The 12,150-nt window shown below is 37.6% G+C and overlaps 1 protein-coding gene across 2 annotated transcripts; it reads left to right on the top strand.

The window, feature by feature from the left end:
- Nucleotides 1–1,032: 1,032 nt before the first annotated feature.
- Nucleotides 1,033–12,150, top strand: LOC139131829 (2-Hydroxyacid oxidase 2-like). Of its 2 annotated transcripts, none has more exons than XM_070698110.1 (8): nucleotides 1,033–1,368; nucleotides 1,505–1,636; nucleotides 2,216–2,367; nucleotides 2,850–3,145; nucleotides 4,580–4,759; nucleotides 5,247–5,405; nucleotides 9,349–9,418; nucleotides 11,029–12,150. In XM_070698110.1, the coding sequence occupies exons 1-8, from the start codon at nucleotides 1,226–1,228 to the stop codon at nucleotides 11,112–11,114; spliced, it is 1,218 nt and encodes a 405-aa protein (XP_070554211.1). In that variant the 5' UTR covers nucleotides 1,033–1,225; the 3' UTR covers nucleotides 11,115–12,150. The 2 variants fall into 2 exon arrangements, with proteins under 2 accessions (XP_070554211.1, XP_070554212.1); XM_070698111.1 differs by having other exon boundaries at nucleotides 1,033–1,347.

Consider the following 12,150-nt stretch of genomic DNA (forward strand, 5'->3'; position numbering starts at 1 on the left):
ATCAGTAATAATTCGGGGTATGGTGTCACAAATTTCACTATTATTTCCACTTCACAAGGTTATAATTAAGCTATGAAGCGCACCCAGAGATGGTATACCACGAGATTTTTGACCAGTTCATGACATATATGCACGAGTGATAGCTAGTGCATATATGAAGTGAACTGGTCAAGATCGTGTAGTATACCATCGCAGGGTGTGCTTTTTTGCTATTATATCATAATATCAAAATTCTGGCGAGGAACGTCATAAACGGATTTTTACTCAAGCTGAGAGCTCGCGTGTATGCCAGCCGTGGTATTTCACCATATACCGCGGTTCTTTTCGCGTCTCAACCAATCAGATCGCTGTATTTGCACCATCAATATACTGGTATGATATATACTATATCATACCAGTGCAGTTATGCCGCAAATACTGCAATCTCATAGACGTAAAAATGACCATGTAGCACAGTAGGAACAGGCACGAGCTTTCAGCTAGAGGAAAGTTTCCTTTTGACATTTCACACCAGAATGTCAATATAACATTTTGCTATAACAACAATAAACCACCTCAAGAGCAGGCATGCCTCTTGATTTTAACCATGAATGCACGCCATATAACATTGGCGGCTATTGCTCATGCACATATGTTGTGAACTGGTCAAAATTTTGTGGTATATGTACTCGCTTGGTGTGGTTTAATGCTTAAATACACAAAACTATTCAAAATTATGAAATGATCACAGTCTGTCTGCAACCTAGTTGATCAACCTATTTGCCAATCCTATTGTATGGGGTCAAAATGATAATGAAATTATCAATATACCTGGTGTTTAAAGGTTCCTTGTAGTCTTTCCACTTGTGAACGTTTACCATCTGTGGCTGAAGTTTCTTTGCTCATATCTGCTGGGAAATTTTTGATTCAAAAGTCTTCCAGACATAATAGTCCCCCCTATTATCGAATGGTCCACCCCTATGATGCCACAGTTCATGTCAGTTCTGTATACTGCATAAGGTAACCTGTGAGGGCGTCGTGCCAAAACTTTGGATAACCTTTCACCCTTACAACCTGCCTACCAGTCCAGTCAGTATACCACTGCGCTGCATGCTGTCTACCTTCCAATCCACAAGTCCTTGTTCAGTTTTGCACAAATTTGTTTAAGTTTATCTTGCCAGTTAAGTGCAGTATGCTTGACAGTTATTTTGGAAACTAGATTCATCCACCGATCAAAATCTACGCTATGACAGATGCAGGGCAGCAAGACACCTTTTCAGATGGCACCAGCAGTGTGCTCCTCACATTGGTGGTAGCTGTCGTTGTTTACAAACTTTCATCGTATTTCTTCAAACCCAAGGAAAGCAGGTACGGATGGATGAATTGGAAGTAAGTTTGGTTTGTCTTTTCCGGTTCACGTAGACGTTTTTCAGTATTAATTGAGCCCTCCATCTTCTTCATTTACAAAATTATTCCCATAAAATCGTAATGAATGTATGAAACGTGTGTTTTATCCTACTCGCAGACGGAAAATGAGATTTCTGTCTGACTATGAAAAGTATGCCAGAGAGACAATACCGGAAGGCGTACTTGATTACTATAGTGGCGGTGCTGGCTGTCACTCCACAATTCCAAGAAACACCGATGCATTTAACAGGTAAGGAAAAGCAATTCTCTATTCACTGGCAGTTCATATCGTCTGCCAGTGTGTGACCGTCCAATTCAGCTAGGCACTCACTTGTGTATGGGGTTAGATTGGGAAATCACCCACTTTGATGGAAAGTAGATGTATACGATGTAGAAGTTAAGGCTAAAGTCGAGTAGTGCACGGCCACTGGGATAAAGCATCCATGAGTTATGCTGATATGAATTAATTTATTATAACATTGAGAAGGATGCTGCTACAGAACTCACTGCAGTTCCATAGCCCACAATTTTCCCAAGCCATTTTGGGTGGTTGGGCCCCACCTTTTCCCACAACACAAACTGCCGAGGAATGTTGTGGTCTACGGAACTGCAGCAACTACAGAGCTTGCTTAAATCCAGGTATGGTCCATCTTTATTGGGATATTTTAGGTCAGCGTGCATAGGACATTCTTACATCTTTGATCATCTTGGGAAGTTTTCAAGTCTATGATAATGCTTAGCATGCATGTTCCCTCCATCCCAATCCTTCCCCTCTCCTCCTCCATCACCCTCTCTTACTGTCTCCCCGTTTTCTCTCTCTGTCTCTCAGGATATGTTTGATGACGCGAATCTTGCATCCAATTCTCCATGTGGACCTCCGAACTCGAATCCTAGACAGAGTAGTCGATCTTCCCATAGGAATTGCTCCAACAGCCATGCGCAGTTTTCTTTGGCCTGATGGAGACCGATGCATTGCACAAGGTATGTCGGCAACTGCAGGCTTTTCCCACTGTCATCCGTCGCTATGTTGTATTCAATATGATGACCATATATAATTCTTGTAGTTCAAATGATTGTCTCATTGCAGTAGGTATTGACTTGTCCAACTTATATGGTAAATTGCTGCATGTAGCATTGGTTGACAAGCCTGGCTTTCAAGAATGGGTGTAACCTGGAATTCAAATGGACCGCAGTACAAACACAACCACATGCACAAACACGTATAAAATATATGTGTATTCTCATATGCACTCGTACAAGTGTGTTTGTTTATACAACCATCACACATTGCTCTTGGAAGTACCGAGTCTTTGGAAAAACAAGATGAATCCTTTTTATTCTGGAGTAGAACCATTGATGTTTCTGTTTCTATAGAGTCACTTTCATAATTGAAAAGTTGTTGAACGATTCAAAGAATGTTCTCATCAGAGATCATGAAATCTTGAGTTTGTTCTTTTCTATAGCCGCTGCAGATGCACAAGTAATCAATATTGTACCCATGATGGGTGCTATAACCGTAGAAGACGTGTCAAAGTGTGCAACATCTGGTATCAACTGGCTACAGATAACCCCTTTGGAAGATAATGCACATCAACCTATAATATCAAGAGCAGAAAACGCAGGTTTCCAAGCTATAGTTGTCACGGTCGATGGACGAGGTTTGGGACACAGAAGCGTTGGACCCCACAAATTTACAGATGCCTCCAGGAATGCTAGATGTGCCAATTTTAATCACAAACCTATCAATAAAGTCACGGAGGTAAGTTGTCCTGTTTTAATTCTGTTGCTTGTGATGGTTTGTGCCCCGTAATGTTGGAAGGTCTGGCCTGGCTACTGGTAGTCAAGCTATATAGACACTGAGCCGGGTTCAAAGGGTTAATAGAGTTCAATGTGTAAATTCTCAACATTTCCATAAGCTGAAGTTAAGCATGTATATTTGCATATTTTCCCATTTTTCCAGTCAATCAAAGTCACCAAAATGGTAATTTCAAATTAAGGATGATCTTACACAAGAAAGTCATTTCAAGCAAGGATCTGGCTAAGCTGTAGCTTTCATTCTGCGTTTTCCATGGTAATGATAGCAAGTACTCGTGACACATTGCCATGAGCTGTTAGTAAGCTGTCTGTGTAGACAGGGTCTGTACGCTCCCAGAAAGTCCTTGAAAATCATTGAGAGTGAAAGTGAGTGCTTGGAAGTCCTGTAAAACTGATGTCATTCAATGGTCTAACCCGTAAATTAATATTTCTCGATGTCACCTTTTTTGTATCATTCTTTTCTCCCAATCCTGTAACCATTTATATATATATGGACATGGTCATTGTCTGAAATAATAAATAATAATAATAATATAAAGGAAAATGAGGGCAACTTCCCACATCGGCTCTACCAAGTTTGTTTAATATTACGATATGGTGAATAAAAGGATCATTGCAGTTATTTTGTGTGGAATACATGGCGAGACACCGGTGAATCGATAGTGCTTTGACCCTAGTCATGTGATCTGGTTGCCCGTAAACCGGTTTGTTGATGGAGTGATTCGTCTTAACGGTGTTTCGGAACCAAAAATGGGGTTCCTTCATCAGTCCTCTCTTGTTTTGTATCCCTCCACTTGGTTGTGTGATAAAGTCATCTTCGTCCTCGAAGAGGAGAAGCCAGATTCGTTATTGAGAGAGTTAGCCACTATTGACTGACTCTATAGTGAGCGATCCAGTGTGTGGTGTCATATTATAATTAACATAACCAAGCATCGACCGGAGTTTCTGGACGCTTATACGGATTTTTATTTTAGGGCATAGTTTGAGGATGGCTAGTGCTCGTTATGTTAACAGTAATCTGTCAATGATTAGTTTGTTTTAGGCATTTAAATCGATTATCCGAACTTTTGGTTTTGTGTCAATTTTTCATGGACTTTGTAAAAGATTTCTGGTCGATGTTGGTGCCTGCTTTCCGGTGTTTGAAAAGCATGTTGTGAAGGGCTATTTCGAGAAACACATCATCTTATTTCTCTGTTTTTTAGCCATTCCCAGGTTTCATGGTTTCGTTAACAGTATTTGCTGTAAACGGCCTAATAATAAATGTTGTGTGTTTTTTGCATTTATTTTGCAAGGGATATTGTCATATCCTCAAAAAATCACTTTCTTAATTTGTGACTGTTTTTGATACAAACAAATTTTTGTTTATTTTTGTTATCAGATGACAAAAAAGAACATTGGTTGGCGTGATGTAGATGATATTATTTCAAAAACTAGTTTACCAGTTATTATCAAAGGTGTTTTGAATCCAGAGGATGCCATCACAGCTGTGTCACATGGTGTGCGTGGCGTTATTGTTTCAAATCATGGTGGAAGACAGATGGATGGCGTTCCAGCACCAGTATGTTCAATTTCCTTGTAGCTGACAACTCATTATATGTTTACAAAGATGAAACACTCTTGCTTCAATCACTTTTGATTTATTAGATGCAGGGTTTGTACGCTCCTTGAAAGTCCTTGGAAATTCTTTGAAAATGAAATTGAGTCTTGAAAAATCCTGGAACATTATAAACCACTCTCAATATTCAGAAAGCAATTTGTTAAATGATGTATAACAATGATACATGGTATCATAAAAACGATGTCTCTTAAATTGTTTTGTGATATCAAAGCCCTTGAAAATTGCAGTAAAAGTCTGTGAATTTTAGGCCACTTTGAGAGTATGGACCCACGTACATATTAGGTGGTCAGTATTTACACCAATGATACAGCTAATTTACTCACTGGTTTAATAATTACCTATGATGAACTTGGATATACCTACCCTTTAAACTCAGAGTGCAGAGCACAATGTTTTTGATATGATGATTTTGTGAATTCATTCTCAGATTGAAATGCTGCCAGCAGTTCATGCTGCTGTAGGAGATCAGATTGATGTCTACCTTGACAGCGGTGTTAGAACTGGTAGTGATGTCCTGAAAGCTCTGGCGCTAGGTGCAAAATGTGTGTTTTTAGGTCGTCCTGTCTTGTATGGGCTCAGTTATCAGGTGAGAGTGTTTGCTGTACACAGACTTCAATAGAGGAGTATTAAAATGAAACATCGTTACGTCAGCACTTTGATCCCATGAGTAGCTATCAGTACTGTTGTGTAGACTGAAAGATCCGTCACTAGAGAGCGCTCTCTACACTCCCCTAGAGAGCGCCCGTGAGCAGTGGATCTTTCAGTCTCTCGTGTGTTCTTCTTGTCAAATGTAGCTTTGAATTACAATGTTGTTACCGTCTCCGTGGGGACTTATAGGTTTGATCATGTCCGTGCTTCTGTCCGTGCGTCCGTCTGTTCATGCAGATATCTCAGAGATGCCTGGAGTAATTTCATTCAAACTTGGCCAATACGGCCGTGTGACGGCCATTTTATTAAAAAAGCGGGGACTATGTCAATGACAATGACTGTATGAAAAAGAGCACGCGACTGCACTAAATTTGATGAAACTTTGTAAAGATTTTCGTCACACAGAGCTCTGATAGCACACAATGAGATATGTTAGTATTGCATCAATTAATTGCTAATTTGCATATTTGATGAATTTTTATAATTAGGGTGATATGTCTAGAAATACTGCAGCAAATTTTATGAAACTTGGTACAGATCTTTCGCACACAGTCTCAAAATAGTGTACAAAGACACTAAGCAGTGATATTCAAATTAATTGCTAATTTGCATATTTAATGAACTTTCCTAATAAGACTTAAGAGGGCTATGACCAGAAATACTATATCAAATACGTCGGTTTCGAGTTACCATAAGACCATGGCGGTAATTCAAGGATTTTAAGCTTTAGCCACAAGGGGCGCTCTTCCTTTGACCGGAAGTGAGGCTACTTTCTGGACTCTGGTCTGCGTACATTGCGATAACACAGACTCCGTATTCGTAACCTAAGTTTAGTCTACTTTCATCTGCTCTGTTGTCACCGTAAGCGTTTGACTATGCCAAACTTTTACTGCAAAGCCGGCAAACTCGACAAATACCAATGGATGAATAGCATGACCTTCCACCGTTCCCCGATGTTAAGAAACGCCTGAGATCGAAATGGATAGGATGATACGACGTGAACTTAGCTGGGTACCTAACAGTTTCAACATGTTTGTGATCTATTCCGCTCTCAGACTATGCGCCCCATAGACGTGTGTACATATGCCTGAGAAAAGTATGTCAGGAAACCAAATGACTACCGGTATATTTCCTATATATAGGGATTATGCCACCTTGTCGTCTTCGACGTTTGATTTTACTGTGAAAAGTAGCAAGTTCATCTATCATGTAACCGCCGATCGTTCCCTATCATTCTCAAAATTCATACCTCGTACTTAATTTGCTTCAAAATCTCTCGTTTCATGTGATTTTCTGCTGAATTCGACGGACACATCGCCAAAACATAAGCTTGAGCGACATTATTCGACCTTATTCGAGGGCGATGATTCTTATAATACTAAATGAAACGGCAACAGTCTCGATGTCGGCGTCTTGCCAACGCATGTAAAACGGACTTGCCTCGCTACTCGAAGAGCAAGATCAGTAAAATGCATTAAAATAAATTTTCACAAACACAAACTAAGGAAAGAATTACACTGCGACTGATGAGAAACTACGCTCGGGTTTCGAATCGCAAGCATCAAAGGGCCACTCTATCAACTTTTCACACCATAGGCCCGGCTGCGTCTCGCCATAAGCTTTCCCCACACGAACAAAACATTACCGTACACACAAATCCAAACTTCCCTACAAATATCTGAAACGAAACAAACATTTTTATTAACACAAACAATCGGATAAGAATGTAGGAACACATATTCAAAACGAATCAAACACAAACTCGACACACACAAAAAAACCTATTTGGATAGTATGGTGGGGAGCCTCTTTCACATGTTTTACATTAGTTTCTAATCCAAGGTCAATGGATTTCTCAGCAAGCTCTACCAACTCAGCCTTTTTAGCTTTGGAAGGGGAATCTTCCTTGCTTTTAAAAATTCTCGTAACTCTTTCATGTTCATTTTGCGGACGTCTTCACGCGTTATGTTGCGACTTCCCTCCATGACTAAAATTTTAGCCCTCACTTTTGCAAAATCTCGAGCGCCCCCATGCGACCGTTGTTAAATATTCGTGCGTTTTCTGACAACTCGAAACCGACGTATTTTTATGAAACGTGGTACAGATGTTGTACTCTCATTACTGTAATACTGTATGCAGATATTAAGCAGTATCATGTCAATTAATTGCTAATTTGCATATTTGATGAACTTTCATAATTAGTATGGTATGTCTAGAAATGCTGCATCAAATCTGATGAAACATGGCACAAATGTTGATCTTTTGGTAGTTGAATGGTGTGCATAGATATGTATTATTATCATGTAAATTAACTGCTGATTTGCATATTTAACGAAGTTTTAGTTAAGCTTATATGTCAAGAAATGGTTCATCAAATTTCATGAAACTTGGTACAGATGTTGAGCTCACATTGCTTTAACATTGAATAAAGACACTTAGCATTGAACTTTTAATCAAAGTACCCATTAACAAGTAGGTACTGTGTCATCTACAATGACTTGTATTAAGATTGTACAAATCTATAATAAACTTTTACAAATGAGAAATAAATGATGCACAACAGAGATAATATACATTATATCATACCTGTATATTGATGGTGAAAATACAGCGATCTGATTGGTCGAGACGCGAAAAAAACCGTAGTATATTGGCGAGATACCTCGGCTGGTACACGCGCGAGCTTTCAGCTTGAGCAAAAATCCATATATGACGTTCCACGCCAGAATTACTGATATGATATAATAGCAATAAATAAATCACACCCTGCGACAGTATACCATTCGATTTTGACCAGTTCACTTCATATATGCACTCGCTATCGCTCGTGCATATATGTCGTGAACTGGTCAAAATCTCGTGGTATACCATCGCTAGGTGTGCTTTATTGCCTAAGTATGTGGTGGTTGTCACACCCCATGATCAAACTGCAAAACTCACCATGTTTATTATATAATAGCCCCTTATGACGTATTGTCAAAAGACAGCAAACTTACAAGACCTATAAAAATTGCATTACAAGATTAAGAGAATATATTTATATATATATAATATATATATATCGAAGTATACAGATGTCCTCGTGGGAAATTACAGTGCTCAATGCAGAAGCAGAGCAGTATAAATAAACAGATTACTTCAAGTACAAAGTAATGAAATCTATTACTTAAGTTTCATGCATCTTGCAATCCTCAGATAGAGTGAAAGGATTACTAGCTCGACACTCTTACATATATGATTGGACGAACCATTCTATTTGTAGGTAGTGTTAAAATTCGATAAATAATATTTGTTTTGGTGGCGACATTTTGAAACCAACTCAGAGCGTTGTTTAACAGTGTAGATTTGTCAGCATTGATAATGTGCAGCTTTTCTGATATATATATATATATATTTATATATATATATATATATATAATATATATATATATATATATATATATATATATATATATATATATATATATATATATATATATGCTTGTGTAGACATCGTGGAGTTTTGACTGAGACTAACAACAAAAGACTTTACTCCAATATGTACACATTCAATACCTGGTGATGCAAATGGCAATCAAAGGAAATCTCTCATGTAACGAATGGATAGTAATTATATGTTTATCTTTGAAACGCATATAATTGTTCATTTATTATTTGGTTATGTACCTCAAGTCAGAAATAATGCTGATAGTTCATCTGTGTGAGTACTTGCAATGATGTTCAAACCAAGTATAGCACCACCTGTTATATGTTACAGTAGTCTTCTTGTTTGTACTGCATTGAGTACATTCAGTAACTTTCCTCATCGTTTCATTTTGCATGTGAAAATAAAAACATTTCCAGCATTTATTCCATTTTCTTGACAAATTTTCTATTGACAGGGTGAAGAGGGTGTTGGACAGATTTTTGATATATTAAAAGATGAACTAAAAAATGCCATGATTTTTACAGGTAGGTTATCATTGTCTGAAGACAGAATGCCTTTGAATTCTACTTTCATCACAGAAATCTATCCTGTTTCGTAATATTTTGATCAGCTGACAGATGTATGAACTTTCATTAGTTATCATTTTAGCTCACATTTGGTATATGTATATGTATCAATGAGAGCTAGTATGGTAAGTCGATGGCATTGGTCTGTCCGTCTGTCTGTCCGTCAGTCAGTGGTAGATCCATAGGTAGCAAGGTTGGTAGGTAAGTAGGTAGATGCACATCAAAAACCGAAAATCCACGCCACTTACGGTATGAGTATTTAGTGTACAGGTGCACCCAGGGGTGGAGATAAATGTGTTATTGTTAAAAATATGCAAAAGAGGTACAAAAAGGCAAAAATCATACAAATTGATAAAATTCTGTAACCATAAGCCAGATTTGGTTGACACTTGGTATGCAGGTTCCTTAGATAACCTTAGATAGGTTTTTTCAAATTCTAGTGAAATTTCCATATTTGTATTTTTGGGACAATTTTTCCCATTTTTGATAAAAAAGCTTTTACTCTGTGACCACTTGTCCAAATGCTTTGAAACTTCGTATGCATGATTTTATGGGTAACATCAGTCAGATTTGTTCAAGTTGTAGTGAAATTTTTACATTGGTATTTTTGGGGCAAATTTTTCTCAATAAAATCATTTTCTCTGAAACAGTGTGTCAGATTTCTTTGAAACTTGATATGCATGTGCCTATGGGTGACTTTAGTTTAGATTGGGGTGAAATGTTCATATTTATATTTTTAGGGCATTACCTTTATTGGTCAAAAAATCATCTTCTCTGACATTGCTTGTCTATTTGCTTTGAAGTTTGATATGAAGGGTCTTAAGGATGTTCTATATCAGTTTTGAACAAATCATGACATCACTTACAATATTGTAGTTTGGGGACAATTTTGCTGGTTTTGGTTCATAAAAATGCCAATATCTCATTCTTGAATTCCCTGGTCCAATTTCAAAAACTTAGAAAGCACTACATATTTCACCTTGCTATTTGGTGTGTAAATGCATGCATGTAAATGGTAATTTGTTCCAATGGAGTTATCATTTACCAAAATATGCAAAGACACAGCAAAAGTGTAAGCTTTGTGAAATCTCAATAACTTCTGGTCAGATTGTCTCTTAAATTTGTTCAAGTACTGTAGGTAGACCTCATATCATACAACACTTTTTAGCTGATATTTGGAATTGTAACCAGGGTAGCTCAGACATACTATGTTTTACAGAGACCTCCAAGCCAGAAATAAGATGTTTTCTTTTTGATGAATTACCAAATATTGTTTACATTAATTCCATGCAATACAATATGAGAAGAGGACACTCTTCACTCTAGTATGGTAGATTGTATCACTAATTTCGGTGTACATGGCTGCATCGTATTGTGTGTGTGTCCATTGCAACAGTTACCAACCATTACATTCTTCACATTGGTATTTGATGGATGGTGTATCAAAATGCACTTGACATTATGAATATTACAAGCTAAGGCCCATAGAATCCATATCGTACTCACACTAACTAACATCTAACCAAATGAGAGCAAAGTGTCACTGACGCTATTTTTTTCTTTAACAGGTTGTTCATCCGTTTCTAAAATCCCCCCATCGATCGTGATGCAGCCAAATGATCCAAGATTCCACATCCCAACTGTAAGCCAGTAGGGTTTTGTGCATACTCATTGGTTGAGTGACAGGACAGTGTGATGGAGTTGACTCATCAATTGCAACATTCCTTTCAGCCAATCAGCAATGCTGTTTCAATGCACCTCAAGTTCATTGATAAAACCAATTATGTAGCAAACCCTAAGTCCTACCTCATCTGTATAATACGCGCCAGTGTTTTAAGTTATGGCAACTCAAGTTCATTATCAAATCATTTATGACTAAAGAATTATTAAAAGTCGAATCATAGAGAATATTTTATCAGAAGATTTTGGTCAAAATCTGATATCAAAACTTTCACATAATATATTTTTGTTTTCATCAACTCTCTCAAAAAGCAACGTGATTGAAGAGATTGCATACATTGTAGGAACAATAGCAACGAGCTTTGCTTTTAAATTAGCTTCTGTGATGTAGATTTGCTTTGACTGTTGCCCACCGTACATCTGTCAAGCTTACTGCTTTTAGACACCACATGGTGGATGGCACAAGCTTGTTTATTCAACACTGACCAAATAAACTCACAATTTTATAAGTGGAAATAGACATTGTTTGACACGAGATTTCTCACATCACATGTATGGGAAAGTAAACTACACCAAGTGGTGCAGCAAATTTTAAGTTTGTCTTCATAAAATGATGATATACATTTCTACACTATTGGTACAATGACCAAGTACAGTTGATTTGAACTTAGTCATCAACGATAACTTGATGTTTTCCGGGGGTTTTGTAGAATTCTATCATAACTTAAAATACAGTACTACTAAATCATCATTCTGCTGTTTTGCTTTCCCAATTTGGAAAGTGTCAGTTTTCATTGAATTGGCACGTAGCATTCTGTGAACTTGAAAAGATGACTAAAATAAAGAGGCATTATTTTTAATCAAGACATTTGGATCAGGGAAGCTTTGTTTATGGACACACTGCCTCATGCCTTTTGAAGAGGTGGTAACTTGTCTTTTCATATATGATAGAGTTATCAGAATGTGTACACTAATAATTAAAGTGTTAAATAAATTCCTACTTACATACT

Source organism: Ptychodera flava, chromosome 4 (assembly GCF_041260155.1).
Source record: "Ptychodera flava strain L36383 chromosome 4, AS_Pfla_20210202, whole genome shotgun sequence".
Classification (NCBI taxonomy): domain Eukaryota; kingdom Metazoa; phylum Hemichordata; class Enteropneusta; family Ptychoderidae; genus Ptychodera; species Ptychodera flava.